Source organism: Amphiprion ocellaris, chromosome 2 (assembly GCF_022539595.1).
Source record: "Amphiprion ocellaris isolate individual 3 ecotype Okinawa chromosome 2, ASM2253959v1, whole genome shotgun sequence".
Lineage (NCBI taxonomy): Eukaryota > Metazoa > Chordata > Actinopteri > Pomacentridae > Amphiprion > Amphiprion ocellaris.
Genome location: NC_072767.1, coordinates 7,196,389 through 7,216,855, shown reverse-complemented (window position 1 = coordinate 7,216,855; position 20,467 = coordinate 7,196,389). Strand labels below are relative to the sequence as shown.

Genomic DNA, 20,467 nt, shown 5'->3' with positions numbered 1-20,467 from the left:
TTTTATTTTGTTTGTATATAGGGTGCTGTTTTCAATTTTTTATCTATAGCTGGGAGTCACCAATCGAAATTTTGCTGTGTGGAAACACAATGACAATAAAGATTCTTGATTCTTGATCTTGCTTACCATAGAAACTGTAAGTTAATTTATATAAGCGCTGGGACTTTAATGCATTAATTTCCATTAATAAATTAATTACAGAAAAAGTAACACGTTAAATAAAATCACATATTTAATTGCACCCTCCTCAGTTCCCTCATTTCTGGCACACCGGTAACACTGACGAACACTCCAGCCCAGTAGGTGGCGGTAATGAACGTAAAGTCTGCTTTCCAGCCATGAAGAAGACACACAGGACGCACTAAGTGATGTCATCAGACCAACATGGCAGCTTGGTCGCAAACTTTCTCTTTTATTATGAGAGTTGCTCAGCAGAAAGTATTTCTGAAAGCATTTGAGGGAAAAAATAATCTGCTGAATCTGTCCTGGTTTTAGTTCAACGACGTCTGGTTTAGAAAAAAGTTTCACGATGCGTCGGACCTCCACTCCCTGCACCACATTTGCATAAATGAAACTACTTTATGCAAATGAGCTTTTTCAAGCTGAGGTGTTATTTGTAGAAGCTACACAATCTTGATTTAAGTAATAAACTTCACTTGATTCAAGTAAATGTGTTTTATTGGAAAATCATTAGTTCATATTGTCAAGTTTGCTAAGGCGTTGCATGCAAATTCAAAAATAAATAGTTGATTTTAATACTAGACTTGTTTACATGGTGTAGAGTTATTTATAAATGAGGGAGTAAGAACCATGGTCATATTTGCAGCAAATGTATTTTCAACTAACTGTATGCAGACGGATATCTTAAAATGCTTAAATCACACTTTTTAATCTTGTTTCAAGGACAAGCTGGTCTTAAATCTAGAGTCATGTCACTGTTCTACAACCTAAAATAAGTAAAATGTATCTTAAATATTGTACTCAACATGAATGTTTAAATAGCAAATGTCTAATTCTGAGTTAAAACAGCTGCTTTTGGGGACAGCTGGCTTCCTCTAAAACACAACACCTCCAAATGCTGTCAAAACATGACTAAATATTAGGATTTCTAGCTAACTGTGAGAAGACATATCTGAAAATGCTTAAATTAATCTTTGTAATCTTATTTCAAGTACAAAAAGGCCTCAAATCTAGGGAAGTGCCACTATAATACAACTCAAAATAAGTTTAATACATCTCAAATTAGGAGGTTACATGAAAGCAAAAATCTATTTTTGAGAGAAAACTACTATTTTTTAGCCTGTCTGGCTTATTTTAAGACACCTAAACTTGACAATCCTGGTAAAATAGAGCTTAAAATAAGTTTTCCCAGCTAATTTAAGATCTCAATATTCTAAATATCATATCTTATTTCAAGAAATCTTACCAAGCCATTTTTCATTTGTTCTATTGGCAGATTTTTTCACTTATTTCAAGGTAAAAGTTCCTTGAAATTAGTTTTTATTTCTTGTTTTGAGAGGGGCATTTTTTCCAGTGAAGTTACATGGAAAAAACTGAAGGTTCACTTGTCTGCATTGTATTCCTCAATACAGTCAATAAAGTGCTGTTTTTAGAAAACATGTGAATACGTGATCTATAAATATAAATAAAACATAAACACTTTGTTGTTTAGGGTCAAATATATGTCTATTCATCGATTCAGTTTTCAACCAAAATTTATTTGAATTGAAAAACTTTGCTTATTGTGTCAAACACTGCTATTTGACAAAAAGGCAATTAATGAATTACAAAGCCTTTAATTATTTAGATTAATTTTTTTTTATCGCATCCCACCACTAATTTTTATAACAGCAAGGATGACTGTTGCGCTTGTCGTTTTCTTTTGTGCATCTGTAACCACAGTATTCTTGTTTATACATTAAGAGAGACAGAAAAACTTACTTGGACATGTTCCTCGCGAGGCAGTCTTTCCGGCAGATTTCGCCCATGCCAGGGAAATGGTTAATTCTCTGCAGAGGGACAGGCAGACATAATAATGCTGTTAGGGCCATTACGCCACTCAATTCCACCCCCACCCCTTCATAAAAATGAGCACATTAAAGGCAGCAACCTGAAGTGAGCTTACAATGTTCTGACATTTATGCCCAATTACGGACTCAAAACAAAAAGGTGACGCTGAGACCTTTCTCAACCCTTATTTAGTTTACCATGTTTTCTTTTTTTCTAATACTTTAAAGATTGGGGAGGGAGGAGGCAAGCGGAAAAAAAACAAAAAAAAAACGATCAATCTCAACTCAGAGGGGCCAAGGTAATTGGTTCTGCATCGCGAGCTCCTGCAGTGACAGTTGAATGAATTGCTTTGAATGTGCCGAAAGAGGGGGTGTGGGTGTGGGGGTGAAAGGAAAAACTCAGGGTTTTCTGTATTCTTTGACCAAATGAGCCTGAACAGGGGCGTTAATTAGGCTCGTATGAACTGAAACTTGACAGCAAACTCTCACAGTACATCACTGAAAGGGAAAAAAAATTTAAACAGAGAGAGGGAAAAAAGGAATGCGTGATTATTATCCAAACGAGACGGACGTAATTAGGGATTCGGAAGAGATTGCACAATTACGCCAATGCCGCAAGATGACATCGCTTGTGAGGGGAAATCAAAACCGATTGTTGAGGGACTTTTCTTCTGAGGAATGATCTCACGAGGGCAGCATTTGGGGGAGAAAAAGATAAATAAATAACAGCAAATCAGCCACATTACTACATGTTAAGCTGTTACGGTATTTGTAATATTCAATCCGCTCAGCTGAACTCTCGCTGCCCCTTATCCTAACAAGCCGCGCTGCTTTCTGACTGGCCTGTGATTTAATCGATCATTAGTGCCTAGTCTAATCAAATAAGCAGCTCGGGAAGATGGATGGCGAACGCTCAGAGCTGAGGGGGAGCAGCCGAGTTCACCCAGCAGGACAGAAGGGGTCAAACAGAGGTAAGATTAGACCACTACAGACCTGTACAGACTGGTACAGACCGGTACAGACCTCTACAGACCCCTACAGACCCCTACAGACCTCTACAGACCCCTACAGACCTCTACAGACCCCTACAGACCTCTACAGACCTGTACAGACCACTAAAGACCTCTACAGACCTCTACAGACCGGTACAGACCTCTACAGACCTCTACAGACCCCTACAGACATCTACAGACCTCTACAGACCTCTACAGACCCCTACAGACCAGTACAGACCCCTACAGACCCCTACAGACCGGTACAGACCCCTACAGACCCCATCAGACCCCTACAGACCAGTACAGACCCCTACAGACCCCTACAGACCGGTACAGACCGGTACAGACCCCTACAGACCCCATCAGACCTCTACAGACCAGTACAGACCCCTACAGACCCCTACAGACCGGTACAGACCCTTACAGACCCCATCAGACCCCTACAGACCTCTACAGACCTCTACAGACCTCTACAGACCTCTACAGACCCCTACAGACCAGTACAGACCCCTACAGACCCCTACAGACCGGTACAGACCCTTACAGACCCCATCAGACCCCTACAGACCTCTACAGACCTCTACAGACCTCTACAGACCTCTACAGACCCCTACAGACCAGTACAGACCCCTACAGACCTCTACAGACAGTACAGACCCCTACAGACCTCTACAGACCAGTACAGACCCCATCAGACCCCTACAGACCAGTACTGACCCCTACAGACCTCTACAGACCGGTACAGACCCCTACAGACCCCATCAGACCTCTACAGACCAGTACAGACCCCTACAGACCCCTACAGACCTTCCTACTTTTATTTCTGGTCATTTTTGACAAATTTTGACAACAGAGAACGTACTTATTTTCTGAGGTCGAATTGGGTCATTTCTGATATTTTTTTGTAATTTTTGGAAACCTTCTAAGCCATTTAAGCATTTCTAAAAAAAAATTTTTTTAAAAGCTGCATTTCTGACAGTGCCATATGGGGGAATGAGCAGCCTTGGAGGAGGACTGTGCTTCCTGAGTGCTTTTCTTATTTATTCTTCCAATTAATTCTTTCCTATTTCTGTTTACCCTAAATTCCTCCATATACCAACACATTTCCATCTGCTCTCACCTCTCTTTTTTATTATCATTTCATCGTTCTCTACTGGGGGCACTCAGTAAAACATATTGTAAAACAGGCAGATATGCAAAGAGACGGTGGGTGGGATGGTGGAGTTGGAGACGTCACGTTGTGCAGAAGCTTATCAGGTTCATTAGGTTCAGCAACCTGAGCCTTAATGCAAACGGCTTTTGTAAACTAAGTATACACACGATACTTTCTGTTTATTCTATCAGCAGCAAAATGTGAGAGAGGATTCTATAAACTGACTTCATCCGTGGATCTCACTTTTGAATAAATTCACAACTTGCAGCATTTCTTTTACATTCTGCATATTTAGCGATTCACAACTGTGGTTTAAAATGAAAATCGTTAAAGAGACAATCAAACTGACTTTACATCTCCGAACATCATCATCTTTCCCTCCTATTCTCTTCAATAAAAGTCATTATCTATGAGTTTATACGGCTTAAAGTACACTTTATGTTCAAACAAACCCAACAGCTACTTTAACCCTGACCTGTGCTTTAAGAATTTTATATATATCATATTTTTCTATCAATGAAACCATATTAGAGACTAGATATGTCTGTCTTACACTCTTACAATTAGGAGTTTCAATTCACATAAAGACGTTCTGAAAAAATGCAACGGCCTAATTTTAATATATGAGAACAGTGTGAAAAAATTAGACAAAAAGTTACAAAGTGACAAAAAATGGACAAACGACACAATCAAGAAAAAAATTACAAAAGCAAGAAACAAAATGACTGAAAAAATAGACAAACAACACAAGCGAGACAAAAAAAACACAAAATGAAAAAAACATGAGACAAACGACATGAAACAAAGCAAAAAAGAGACAAAAAATTTGACCAAATAAGTTACAAAGTGACAGAAAATGGACAAAAACAAGACAAAAAATGACCAAAGCGAGAAACAAAACGACGAAACAAAAACAGACAAAAAAGTTACAAAGCGACAAAAAAATTGATAAACTACAAAAGTCAGACGAAAAAGACAAAAACCAACAAAAACGAGACAAAATATTACAAAAATGAGACAAAATGCCAAAAGCGAGAAGCAAAACGACAAAAAACAAGACAAAACTTAGTGTCCCGCTGTTCTCATATACTACAGTTACGGCGTTTGATTCTTTTAGAACGTCTTTATGTGAACTGAAACTCCTAAAGGTTGGTAATTTAATAAGGATTTTATCGTCTGCAAGCCAAAAAAAACTCATTAATCGCTTACAACGGTAATTTATTTTGTTAATTTTTTAACAAACCTCCTAAAGTTGAGATGTAATCACATTTTAGAGCAAAATATTGCAGGGAGTCGGTTCATCCTAACTGAAAGGGCGTAAGACAGACATATCTAGTCTCTAATATGGTTTAATTTGCAGGAAAATATGATATACATAAAATTACTAAAGCACAAGGGTTAAAGTAGCTGTTGTGTTTGTTTCATCCTTTAAAACCTTTCTTCAGATGCACTGCTTTCACCTTTTCTCTTCTCGGTGAAAATCCAACCTCACCTTTTCTACTAATTACGGGCACAGTTCGGGGCTGGTTGTTTAATTTTTAATCTAAAAGGTCACATAACACCTAGAATTTCTCTCAGAAGCATTACTCAAGGGTCACTCTATACAAAATCAACAAAATCTGAAGAACAAGTTCCCACTTGACCTCCTCAGAATCATCATTTCTAATGTACAAAAACTTTCCATCCATAAATTTTACCTTCAAACTATGAATATTTTCTGAGTTAAAAGACCTTGAAGTTTGTAGTTCGTTATTTTTTTTCAGCATTTTAACCCTCTTAATTTCACGCACACATAAAGCACAATTATGCTGTTTAAAATTTAAATTTTACATCCACTCCAGGTGTCATAAAAGACAAAATATGGGTTTTGTTCATTACCATTTTTATATAACCAACAATATTATGGGATATATCATATTTTCAGTAGCAAAACTGGCACAGTTTAATGTCTATGACAGTAGTGTCAAACTCATTTTAGTTCTGGACAAACGACAAAAACGATACACAAAACAACGAATAAAGCAAAACGCAAAATGATAAAAATAAAACAAAAAACACAAGCGAGACAAAAAGGAGACACAAAATGACAAAAGCAAGAAACAAGATGACAAAAAATGAGACAAACAACATGAAACAAAACAAAAAAGACAAAAAATTAGACAAAAAAGCTACAAAGCGACAAAAAATGGACTAACTACAAAAATTAGACAAAAAATAAGACAAAAACGACAAAAGCAAGAAATAAAACAACAAAAACCTGAAACTAAATGACAAATAAATGGACAAATGACACGAAACACAGCAAAAAAAGAGAAAAAGTTAATTTTGTCATTACAAAATGACAAAAAATGACACGAAACAAAACAAAAAAATTGACAAAAAAGTTATAAAGTGACAAAATAATGGATAGAAAATGACAAAAGCAGGAAACAAAATGGCAAAAAAAATAGACCAACAACACAAGCAAGACAAAAAAACACAAAACAACAAATAAAGCGAAACACAAAATATCACAAATAAGACAAAGAACACAAAATGACAAAAATAAGGCAAAATCCACAAGCGCAACAAAAAGGAAACACAAAATGACAAAAACGAGAAACAAAAAGGCAAAAGTGAGAAATAAAATGACAAAAAAATTAGACAAATGACACAAAATAAAACAAAAATTGGACAAGAAATTAGACAAAAAAGTTAAAAAGCAACAAAAAATGGACAAATGGCACAAGCGAGACAAAAAAACACAAAACGACAAAAACAACACACAAAACAACGAATAAAGCAAAACACAAAATGACAAAGTCAGACAAAAAAACAACAAAAACAAGACAAAATATTACAAAAATGAGACAACCGACGAAACAAAACAAAAAGAAGACAAAACATTTGATAAAAACTTACAGTGACAAAAAAATAAAAACATTTAACAAAAAATGACAAAAGCGAGAAACAAACTGACAAAAAATAGACAACACAAGTGAGACAAAAAAAACACAAAATGACAAAAATGACACAAAACAACAAATAAAGCAAAACACAAAATGACAAAAATGACACAAAACAACAAATAAAGCAAAACACAAAATGACAAAAATATGACAAAAAACACAAGCGAGAGTTAAGGAAATACAAAACAACAAAAACATGAGACAAACAACATAACTCAGACAAAAAAGGACAAAAAAAGCAACAAAAACAAGACAAAATATTACAAAAATGAGACACAAAATGACAAAATGACAAAAAATGAGACAAACGAGACGTAACAAGACAAAAAGGAGACAAAAAATTTGACCAAAAAGTTGGGAAGCAACAAAAAAATGGACAAACGACTAAAACGAGAAACAAAACAACAAATAAAGCAAAACACAAAATGGCTCAAATACGACAAAAAACACAAATGAAACAAAAAGTGGTTAATCAGAACTAGTTCTAGACAATGAAAGGATCATTTTTACCCACATCTGATACCAGGATCACCTTCTAGACACGATTCACTCCATGTCAGAATGATTCTTTAATGGAGGCATATTTTGATGAACGTATCTCAGATGTGTTTCTGTGCCCTGGAAATGTCAGGTGTCTGTCTTCTGTCCCTATGAAGTTATTTCAACCCACCTCTAAGTACTTCACAGGTCTCTACAGCTCTGAAAGTATTCACAGGAAGAAGGTGAAACTTTAAAAAACATTAAAAATCTGCTGATTGTGAGGAGGTCAGGGTGAAGGCTCTGATTGAACCTTTTTTTTTCCCAAAGTTAAATTTATCTTCATGTGGCTGTTTCTCCCTGTTAAAGGTTCAGATCTCCATTCTCCAGCCCCAGACACTAGCGCTGGGATCATAGCCAGCCTCTCCTTTAACCTCCAGGTCGGACCACAGGCTGCTGACTGGACACGGCGGTCGTACCTGATAGTTCCTGAGCTCAGCGATCTTCTCGTGCTGCACGGCCGAGTCGTTCCAGATGAGGTTGGCCGTCTCGTCTTCATCCCGGGTCTTGAGGAAGTCCATCTCGTTGATGACGATACGAACTGCAGAAGAACGCTCATGTTAGACGGTTTCCTACAAACTGAACGAGCAACAGCCTGAATAAACCTTTAACACTGATTTAACTCTAGTTTACCGGCTGGAACTTCATGTTATGGATGCAAAACAGGAAGAAGATACGACCTGGACCCAGAAATCAAATATTTCTGATTTAGAGATCAATATTTCGCTCAAACATTTTTCCAGGCCGAAATTTACTTTTTGCATACACTACTTCTTTACAGCAATTTTAATTAATATAGAGCAACTTTGGCTAATGCAGAGCAACTTAAACTCCTTTACAGCAATTTTAATTAATATAGAGCAACTTTAACTTCTGTAGAGCAACTTTAATTAATATAGAGCAACTTTAGCTCATATAGAGCAACTTTAACTAATGTAGAGCAACTTTAATTAACATAGAGCAATTTTAACTCCTTTACAGCAACTTTAATTAATATAGAGCAACTTTAGCTCATACAGAGCAACTTTAACTAATGTAGAGCAACTTCAATTAATATAGAGCAACTTTAACTCCTTTAGAGCAACTTTAATTAATATAGAGCAATTTTAACTCATTTAAGAGCAACTTTAATTCATTTAGAGCAACTTTAATTAATATAGAGCAATTTTAACACATTTACGAGCAACTTTAACTCATTTAGAGCAACATTAACTAATATAGTGCAACTTTAACTCATTTTTGAGCAAATTTAACGAATATGAAGCAACTTTAGCTATTTTAGAGCAACTTTAACAATTATGGAGCAACTTTAGCTATTATAGAGCAACTTTAACTTATTTTTGAACAACCTTAACTCATTTAAAGCAACTTTAATTCATGTACACTACTGTTCAAAAGTTTGGGGTCACTTAGAAATGTCCTTACTTTGTCAATGAAGACAACATTAAATGAATGATAAATCCAGTGTAGCCATTGTTAATGTGGTAAATGACTATTCTAGCAGGAAACAGCTGATTTTTAATGGAATATCTCCATAGAGGTACAGAGGAACATTTCCATCAACCATCACTCCTGTGTTCTAATGCTACATTGTGTTAGCTAATGGTGTTGAAAGACTAATTGATGATTAGTTATGTTAGCACATGAATAAAAGTGGGAGTTTTCATGGAAAACGTGGAATTGTCTGAACAATAGTATAGTGTACGTTAGACGCGAATAAGATCACATTTTGGTAGGAGCTGAAGCAGTTATAAGCAGGACTGAAATCTGTCTGCAAAGATGAAATATCTTTTGATGGCAGAGTTCGACTTAACTGAAAAGCTAGTGTGGCATGAAAAGAGGCTTTTTCTTTTCATGGATGATGGGTGATGAAACCCTTTCACTGACAGGGGAGTAGTTTGAAATGTCTTCACAGTGTAAGTGGTTGTAGTTTAACTTTACCTACATGGACAGGTGAGGAGCGACATTAACAAACACACAATGAGCCATAGTTTGTCTGAGAAGCTCATTTCAGCCGCATTGCCAAAACCTCATAACTTCAGGCTTCTAAATTTAGATTTCAATTTTCCTCGGAAGATTGTCATGATTGAGCCAGAGTGGGAGGTCCTGCAGGTCAGATTTATGTGCTGTGACACAGTGAAGTGTGTATTCATTTTCGAATTCAGTTTTGTCGTTTTTGTCAATTTTTATTTATTTTTTTTTTTTGGGGGGGGGGATCTCGCTTGTGTTTTTTGTCTTATTTTTGTCATTTTGTTTCTCGTTTTTATCATTTTTTGTCACTGCAATTTTTTTGTCAAATTTTTGGTCTTTTATGTCATTTTGTGTCAAGTTTTAGTAATATTTCATCTTGTTTTTTGTCTTTTTTGTCTTTTTTTGTTGTTTGTCTCATGTTTTTGTTGTTTTGTGGGGTTTTTTGTCCCGCTTGTTTTTTTTTTTGTCTTATTTTTGTCGTTTTCTCGCTTTTCTTGTGTTTTGCAATTTTTTGTTTCATTTTTTTGTCTGGTTTTGCTCCATTTTTTGTCACTTTCTAACTTTTTTGTCTAAATTTTTGTTTGTTTTTTGTTTTGTATCTCATTTTTGTAATATTTTGTCTTGTTTTTGTTGTTTTTTTGTCTTTTTTGTCTGACTTGTTTTATGTCTCGTTTGTCCATTTTTTTGTCACTCCGTAACTTTTTTATCTAATTTTTTTGTCTCTTTTTTGTATTGTTTCATGCCATTTGTCTTACTTTCTGTCATTTTGTTTCTCATTTTTGTAATAATTTGCCTTGTTTTGTTGTTTTTTGGCATTTTTTGTCTTTTTTTTTCTCTGACTTTTATCATTTTGATCCTACAGTAAAATCCTCTATGTTTCAGTTCCAGATGTGACTAAATGTTGTGTTCCTTTGTAGACACTCTGTGATCTGGAAGTTGTCATGTGGAAATGATAAACTGAGGCTTAATGATGTTGAAACTGAATTTATTTTTCTGAAAAAATTTGAGGGTGTTCATGATGTTTTGTAAAAAGAATTCCTTAAATGTGGACTTTTTTGCACAGCTCTCAGTCCCTCAAAACATCACAAATCCAATCATTGTTGTCTCAACAATAAAATCTAATTTGTCGTCGTTATTTAACATCTTTAATGCGACCTAAAAGAGTTGCAGTCCAGTGAAACCCTTCACATAGAGACAGCTCAGCCTCGTGTATGAACATAAATCTCTGTTGAGGTAATTTAACTTGGCAGTGAGGGGTTTTTTTCTTTGAGATCGGTTAAAAGAGCATCGTAAGCACTTCTCACATGTTCAATATATTGTGTGGCAGCGGAGCTCTCGGGGGTGAAGTGCAACCTATGAAACTAAAGAGTCAGCAGCAGCAAGTAGAAGTTGGAGGCTGCTGGGATCCTGTAGGTAGACGGACATCCAGCTGTGAGTCAGTCGGCTCGCTGTGACGAGACCCTCTCAGTGGCCATTCGGAGAGCGATGCAGGGCTATTTTAACAGGGAATTAACACTAAGGGCCAGATGGATGGCTCATTTTTGCTGTTACCTGTCTTATTTTTGTTTCAGAATTAATAGCATTACAGGTAGAGGTGAAAGGTCAGGGAGTGTGGCTTTGGAATCTGCTTTACATGCACTGAGAGGTGGACGTACACCCCGGCCCTGAGGATGTGTAAGACAGGATTGATTATGTGCTCAAACATGCTACTGCTAACCGTGAGCACAGACCTGCTGTGATGTAAACCCTCCCTGTTCCAGTTAGCAAAACACTGCTAGCCTCCGCCGACGTTAACAGATGGACGCAGTCACATCGGAAACATCTTTTTCCCATTCAAGTGCCATCACGCAACATTAGGCAAGCCTCCTCCAGGTTTGTGAAGGCTTTCAAGAAATTAATTAATACCTTGTTTCGTTAGGGCATATGAATTTTTCATTACCCCCTGAATAATGAATAGTTGTTGGATTAATGTCCAAATGGGCCTGCCACCTATCTCTCATACTACGGGCTTTCCAGCGGGATTTGAATGCATTACAGACAATTAATTTATCTTTTTGAGGAGAGCCATTACGATTGGCTGCTCTGGAGCTTTTCCATGAATGGTAAATATCGCTGTGATCTTTTTGATCTATAATCTCCTGCACTCATTTCTCTGTTAATGTACATAAATGTTCCAAAGTTTGGGGTCACCCAGACAATTTCATGCGCTAACATAACTACAAAAGGGTTTTCTAATCATCAATGAGCCTTTCAACACCATTAGCTAACACAATGTAGCATTAGAACACAGGAGTGATGGTTGCTGGAAATGTTCCTCTGTACCCCTATGGAGATATTACATTAAAAATCAGCCGTTTCCAGCTACAGTAGTCATTTACCACATTAACAATGTCTAGACTGGATTTATTATTCATTTAATGTTATCTTCATTGACAAAAAAATGCTTTTCTTTAAAAATATGGACATTACTAAGTGATCCCAAATTTTTGAACAATAGTGTATTTATTGCTCATTTTTGTGTATCGTTATCGTCATTTCAAGGGCTCTTTAATGTCATTGCGAGTGCGTTACAGTACCGATCTCATATTTGGTGCCAGCGACGTTGGCAGTGATGGTGCCTTTCTTCTTTTTGGTGTGCATCTTCCTCTTCCCACTGCTCTGGTAGGAGCCCACAGATGGCCCGTTCACGGGGGACGCTCCTTGATCCTCTGGAGGAGGAGACACAGCACACGACAACACTAGATACAGTCACAGCTTGTGCTCCAGACTCTTCTAATATACTTTCCCTCATTTCTGCGGGTGGATTTAGCTGGGTTTGTTTATGGGACTGGAATGTAAATGGATTAGGCGTCTGGTTTGGTGTCGCTCCATGCATCATGAGCCCTAAATTATGACGTGTGTGCACTTCTACTGCATGTACAGAAATACAGCTAACACAGTAAACCCAGACAGTCCTGGGAGAGCTCACTCACCTCCATCATTGGGAGGGGAGGGCATCTCAGGGGCTGCAGGAGTGAAGGGGCAAGCCGAGCTTTCTGCCAGGCTTGGCGGGGGTAGTTGTGGGGGATCTCCGAGGGCTCGCTCACACTCTGGTTAGTCTTCCCTGTCCGGGGCCGTGTGGTGATTCAGAACGGCCCGATGGATCATCTGAGCATCTCCTTGGCACCTTTCAGCAGAGCGGTGGATGCTGAGTGGGCCGGGGGATGGAGATAGAGGAGGATAGAGTGTGAGGGGGAGGACTTCTCAAGGGTCCACACAGCCCCGGCTTATTTACAGCCCCAGAGGAGAGTAGGGAGGGAGGGGGTGGACAGATGGGAATAGGAATGCCTGTGGAAGAGAAGGGGAGAAAAAACAACATATTTTACAGTAGCAGGAGTGAGGATCGGTGTGTGTTTTCTCGCTGAACTAGAGACTATTGGACATGCTTTTTGATGTAAAGCTGCACCAGGCGATCCGAACCTGGACATTTGCTGACAGCTCTGACGCCGCAAACGCCGTGTGATGTCCTCTGGAGTAATTGGTATTCACTGCGAAAACACCATCAGCTAACGCATTGTAGCATCAGAGCACAGGAGTGATGGTTGCTGGAAATGCGCTCTAAAGGAGTAAAAGTTGCTCCATATTAGTTAAAGTTGCTCTGTATTAGCTAAGGTTGCTCTATATTAGTTAAAGTTTCTCTATATTAGCAAAAGCTGATACTATTAGTTAAAGTAGCTCTAAAATGAGTTAAAGTTGCTCTACATTAGTTAAAGTTGCTCTATATTAGCTAAGGTTGCTCTATATTAGTTAAAGTTTCTCTACATTAGCAAAAGCTGATACTATTATTTAAAGTTGCTCTAAAATGAGTTAAAGTTGCTCTACATTCATGAAAGTTGCTCTACATTAGTTAAAGTTGCTCTAAATTAAAGTTGCTCTACATTATAGTTGCTCTATATTAGCTAAAATTGCTCGATATTAGCTAAAGTTGCTCTACATTAGCTAAAGTTGCTCTATATTTATTAGTTGCTCTATATTAAAGTTGCTCCATATCAGTTGAAGTTGCTCTAAATGAGTTGCAGTTGCTCTACATTAAAGTTGCTCTATATTAAAGCTGCTCTATATTAGCTAACGTTTCTCTATATTTACTAAAGTTGCTCTACATTAGTTAAAGTTTCTCTGAAATGAGTTAAAGTTTCTCTACGTTAGTTAAAGTTGCTCTACATTAGTTAAAGTTGCTCAGAAATGAGTTAAAGTTGCTCTACACTAGTTAAAGTTGCTCGACAGTTGAAGTTGCTCAGAAATGAGTGAAAGTTGCTCTACACTAGTTCAAGTTGCTCTACATTAAAGTTGCTCTACATTATTTAAAGTTGCTCTATATTAGCTAAAGCTGCTATTATTAAAGTTCCTCTAAATGAGCTAAAGTTGCTCTACATTAGTTAAAGTTGCTGTATATTAGTGAAAGTTGCTCTATATTAAAGTTGCTCTACATTAGTTAATGTTGCTCAGAAATGAGTCAAAGTTGCTCTATACTAGTTAAAGTTGCTCTACATTAGTTAAAGTTGCTCTATAGTAATTAAAGTTCCTCTACATTAGTTAATGTTGCTCTATATTAAACTATGTTGTTCTATATAAGTGAAAGTTGTTCTCTATTAATTAAAGTTGCTCTACCTTAGTGAAAGTTGCTCCATATTAATTAAAGTTGCTCTACATTAGTGAAAGTTGGTCTATATTTATTAAAGTTGCTCTACATTAGCTAAAGTTGCTCTATATTAGTTAAAGTTGCTCTATATTTATTAAAGTTGCTCTATATTAGTGAAAGTTGCTCTATATTAATTAAAGTTGCTCTACATTAGCTAAAGTTACTCTATATTAAAGTTGCTCTACATTAGGTAAAGTTGCTCTATATTTATTAAAGTTGCTCTACATTAGTGAAAGTTGCTCTATAATAAAGTTGCTCTACATTAGCTAAAAGTGCTCTATAATAATTAAAGTTGCTCTACATTAATTAAAGTTGCCCTATGTTTATTAAAGTTTCTCTATATTAGTGAAAGTTGCTCTACATTAATTAAAGTTGCTCTACATTAGCTAAAGTTGCTCTATATTAGTGAAAGGTGCTCTATATTAATTAAAGTTGCTCTATATTAAAGTTACTCTGCATTACCTAAAGTTGCTCTATATTTATTAAAGTTGCTCTACATTAGTGAAAGTTGCTCTATAATAATTAAAGTTGCTCTACATTAATTAAAGTTTCTCTATGTTTATTAAAGTTGCTCTATATTAGTGAAAGTTGCTCTACATTAATTAAAGTTGCTTTACATTAGCTAATTAGTGAAACTACTCTCTGAACTAGAGACCACTGGACATGCTTTTTGATGTAAAGCTACAAGCAGGCAATCCGACGCTGGACGTTCGCTGACAGCTCCGACTGTGTGATGTCCACTGGAATAATTGGTATTACGTGGGATTGCTGCGAAAACATTAATGTCAAATAAAGAGTTTTTCAGCGTCTTGTGGCGTCTCGTGCCAGCTGGGTTTAATCGTACAGCTCGGAGGTCACTTCTTGCAAACAGATGGCGTCTTTTCAGCGGTTTGTTAAAAAGCTGCCCCGGGCTACGAACAGGGTGGGAAATTAAAACCAGTCGCCAGCCAAAATTCTGCTTATTACTTGGTCACTGAGTGAGTCTTCAAACTGCTTTTGGAGGTAATCAAGTGTTGTGGCAACGTCCTGTCAACATTAAAGTTATCGCTGGCTTATTATTTATATATATATATATATATATATATATATATATATATATATATATATATATATATATATATATATATATATATATATATATATATATATATATATATACAATTTTTTATTTTATTTTTTTAAAACAGTGCAACAGTGGGTTTTACAAGGCTAAGTGGTCTCCATGTTGTGTGATTGAAGCTCAGGTGACGTCTGTATGAAATCTGCACACGTTCCAAGTGAGATGTAGTGATTCTGCAGAGGAAAAAACACAATCCGAAAAGTAGATTCAAAAACATGCAGGGTGCCAGCGTGTGAAATATAGTGATATACATGATGCAAAGACCACATAAATCACAGGTAACATCAACTAGTGAGACTTCAGCTACATTACACCGTCTCGTGCCGCCTCCTGTTTTTCATACGGAGACCAACAGCAGCCTCTAGTGGTGAGAATACGCTGAAAAAGCCCCGTTTCTTATCCACACACTTTTCTAGAGGAAGCCAGCTCGCAAAGCAGACCCCATCGATTCTATCAGCAGCCCGTGGATAAATTAGAATGAGGAAACAATCTGATGGCGTTGCCTGATCACTGGGCTCGTCTTGGCTGTCAGCCTCTCGCTCTGCCGGTGGTAAGCACCAGACATTGATCCTGGGAAGGACAGAGACTGAAATGAGTTCAGCAGAGAACAACAAAGAGTCAGCGTGATGAAGTGAGGCAAGCTGTGCTGTTGACAGTCTGCCCCCACCTCCCAGCAGTGAGCCGGCTCTGTACAGGAGCCTCTATAGGAGCACCGGACCTCGGTGTTGTGGAAAGCCTCAGGAACAACAGGGACATATGCAACTGAACACCTACAAACACACACACGTGACCAGACTACACACACATTCCCTAATGAAGGGGTGTCAAACTCATTGACATAGTTCCAGATTCAGTCCAATTTGATGTCCACTGACCAGTAAAATCACAGCATAATAACCTATAAATAACCACAACTGCTAATGTTTTTTGTTTTCGTGCAAAAAAGTAGATTCTGAAAATGTTCATATTTAAGGAATTATCTTTGTACAAAACATCATGAAAAACTTGAAATTTCTGAATAAAAATAAATTCAATTTCAACAACACTCAGCCTCAGTTTATCATTTCCACATTACAACTTCCACATCACAGACTGTCGACAAAGGAACACAACATTTAGTCATCTGGAACTGAATGATGTAGTATTTTACTATAAGATCAAAATGACAAATAAAGACAAAAAAACCCCAATGAAAACAAGACAAAATATAACAAAAATTAGATGCAAAATGACAAAGACGAGAACCAAAACGACAAAAAAATGAGACAAACAACACGAAACAAAACAAAAATGAGACAAAAAATTTCACAAAAAAACTACAAAGCGACAAAAAAAAGACAAATGAGACAAACAAAAGACGCAAACAATACACAAAATAACCAATAAAGTAAAACACAAAATGAAAAAATAAGACAAGAACACAAAAACAGGAAACACAAAACAACAAAAACAAGAGACAAAAGTGAGACAAAAAACACAACAAACAACAAAAACAATGAAATATTACAAAACTGAGACGCAAAATTACAAAAATGAGACAAAGCGACAAAAAATTAGACAAAAAATTACACAAAAAAGGTACAAAGTGACAAAAAATGGACAAACAACAAAAATGAGACAAATGGCACAAAACAAAACTGGAACAAAAAATTACACAAATGACACAAACAAGACCAAAAATGACAAAATGACAGAAGAGTAGACAAAAACCACAAATGGGACAAAAAAATACAAACGACAAATATATATATATATATATATATATATATATATATATATATATATATATATATATATATATATATATATATATAGCATATATATATATGCTTTGTTTTGTTTTATTCTGTTAAATTTTTTTCTATATTTGGGTCATCCAGCTTATTATACGAACAGATGTTGTTCTTCTGATGGACTGAACTTTCTCCTTTTGTGCATCCAAAATGTTCTAAACTTGAATTCAGAATTTCCTCCATAACTCTTGAGGTAGAAAAAAGCCAAAAAAAAATATGCAGAAAATACCAAAACCTTGCCAAAAAAATGACCCCAAATAAGCATGACGCTAGTTTGCACCAAACTAAAACTGTCCCAGAACCTCTGTAAAGTAGCAGGTAATTTGTAGTGGAATTTTTATTTTATAAATGACAGATATGGCAGATTTGAAGTCCTCAGGTCAAACTAGTAATGTACAGGGCATGTTGAGTTGCTTTTAATGTGTTTTTTTCAGTGTTGGAGAAGCTGACATGTGGACAGCAACTAAATGAGGTTGAACATCTGTAATCACCACTTGACGGCTTTAGAAAACATCCTTACCATTACTCCCTCAGAAATATTAACCACAACTAAATCCCTTCTAAGTGGAGCGTTAATCTCTGATGCAGTAACACTTTTTCCCCAGGAGAGGGAGCCAAAAGCCCACACCAGCAGGAAGTGCAGCGCTCCTCTAAATGCATATCTAAAGCTGTAGAGCTCCAGTGGATGATTAGCTAATGCACTCCCCCCTCCGTCACACACGACACAGAAAGGCTTTATTGTGTTAAAGTCCCTCATAACATCTCTGACTGGAGACAGTCAGCTCTTCAGGCTGAACATCTGCATCATTCTCTCGGCCCTACATGCATAACAAGTGCATGTTTGTCTGTCAGGGCATTGTTATGCAGAGTTTTCTTCTAAATATGCAGCGCATCCTATATCATGTTTTTTGTTTTTTGTTTTTTAAATCTAGAACAACGGTGTCAAACTCATCTTAGTTCAGGATCCACATTCAGAACAATTTGATCCCCAGTGACCAGTAGAACCACAGCATAATAACTTATAAATAACCACAACTCCTAATGTTTCCTTTGTTTTAGAGCAAAAATGTTCCCATTGAAGGATCTATATTTATACAAAATATTAAAAAACTGATTTTTTTTTTTTTTTAAAGAAAAATAAATTCAGTTTGAACAACATTTGGCCTCAGTTTATCATTTACACATTAAAACTTTCAGATCACAGAGTGTTTACAATAGAACACAACATTTAGTCATCTGGAACTGATGATGTAGTATTTTATTTTATGATCAAAATGACAAAGGTCAGACAAAAAAGAAAAAAAATGAAAACAAGACAAAATATTACAAAAATGAGACAGAAAATGATAAAAACGAGAAACAAAATGACAAAAATGAGAAAATCCACAGGAAACAAATCAGAGACAAAAAATTAGACAAAAAAGTTACAAAGCGACAAAAAATGGACTACTTGACAAAAAAGAAACAAAAATGACAAAAGCGAGAAACAAAATGACTAGGAAATAGACAAACAACACAAGCGATACAAAAAGGAAACACAAAACAAAAAATGAGACACGACATGAAACAAAACAAAAAAGATATAAACAATTTGACAAAAAAGGTATAAAGTGACAAAAATGGACACAAACGAATAAACAAGCCAAAAAATGACAAAAACGAGAAAACGACAAAAATAGACAACACAAGCTAGACAAAAAGGAAACACGAAACGAGAAAAATGATGCTTGAAACAAATAAAGAAAAAATGTTTAAAAATTAAGACAAAAAACACAAGCAAGACAAAAAGGAAACACAAAATGACGAGTCAGACAAAAAAAAACTATAAAAAACAGCAAAAACAAGATACAATATTACAAAAATGAGACACAAAATGACAAAAATGAGACAAACAACAGGAATCAAAAAAGACACAAAAAAATTTGACAAAAAAGTTACAGTGACAAACAAGAAAACGAAAACAAGACCAAAAAATGACAAAAGTGAGTAACAAAATGACTAAAAACGCATGCGAGACAAAAAGCAAACACAAAATGACAAAAACACAAAAAAGACAAAAAACTACAGAAACAAAACAAAATATTACAAAAATGAGACACAAAACAACACAAAACAAAAAAGAGACAAAAAAATTCGCCAAAAATTTACAAAGCGACAAAAAAATGAACAAAAAACACAAGCGAGACAAAAAGGAAACACAAAACAACAACGATGCACAAAACGACAAAAACATGAGACAAAAGTCAGACAAAAAAAGGCAAAAAAGAACAAAAACAAGACAAAATATTACAAAAATGAGACACAAAACAACAAAAGAACAACGAGCAATCTAGTATTTTACTTTATGATCTAAACAACTTGTCATGGTCTAGAAATTATTTTAAATTTAAAGTTCTACTAATTTACAATCTGCAGTTAATGCCTTCTCTAGAATTTTTACACTTTGAGGGCCGGATTGGACCCTCTGGAGGGCCGCTTTTGGCCCGCGGGCCGCATGTTTGACACCCCTGTTCTAGAATATAAATTTTGTCTGCAGTCTTTAGTCTACAACTCCAGTCTACAATACTGATAACTGGAAGAATGCTGGATATCGGATGTGAAAATCTGCCGATCCCTACCTTTTACATCAACAGCAAATCCACAAAGACAGAAAAACAGCTTTACGGTAAGTGTGCCAAAGAAAAAAGCCGAGCCAACGCAGTCGACCCGGTTTATAAACGATAGGCGGTGTCACACCTATTACACAAGTCCCATCTACAACCAGCGCTACATCCCAGAGGGGCCTGTTTTATGTTCCCGCTGCCTTACATGAAACTACGTCTTGAAAGCGGTCGTCAAATACATAATCAATAGAGAGGTTCGGGGAAACACCACTCAGCCCTGTGTTGTGCTGTAGAAGCAGGATTTGCAGACACAAGTTGTTTTCTGTACATACAGTACGCTCCGGTCCTGCCATTACAGCAGTCCTGGGACCTCAGGGCTTGTAGAGGCATTCAGGAGGAGACGCTGGCTAATGATGGAGGCGTGCTGCACTGTTACAGCATCACTGAAAAGCACACGTAAACAAAAGATTCTTTAAAGCAGAAGAAGTCAACAGTGCAGTGAATCTGCAGGTCTTCAAAATCTAAAACAAGTAGTATACTGCTCCATCATTTCTGTTACGAATCTGTCCCTATCTGTTTGACCACATTGTCCGGCCAGGAAAAATGATAGCCGAGTTTGAGGACAATTCTCACAGGAAAGTAGCTGGTTTAGAATTGCCA

General features: G+C 36.5%; 1 protein-coding gene across 1 annotated transcript in view; it reads right to left on the bottom strand.

Moving 5' to 3' along the window:
- ttll7 (tubulin tyrosine ligase-like family, member 7) overlaps positions 1-20,467 on the bottom strand; it is a 120,220-nt gene that overhangs the window by 91,589 nt on the left and 8,164 nt on the right. The window contains exons 2-5 of the mRNA XM_055017778.1: positions 12,586-12,940; positions 12,190-12,321; positions 8,062-8,183; positions 1,942-2,009 (exon numbers count right to left, since the gene is read on the bottom strand). Coding sequence (XP_054873753.1) covers positions 1,942-2,009; positions 8,062-8,183; positions 12,190-12,321; positions 12,586-12,610 — 347 coding nt within the window. The 5' untranslated portion in view covers positions 12,611-12,940. The remainder of the gene's footprint in view (positions 1-1,941; positions 2,010-8,061; positions 8,184-12,189; positions 12,322-12,585; positions 12,941-20,467) is intronic.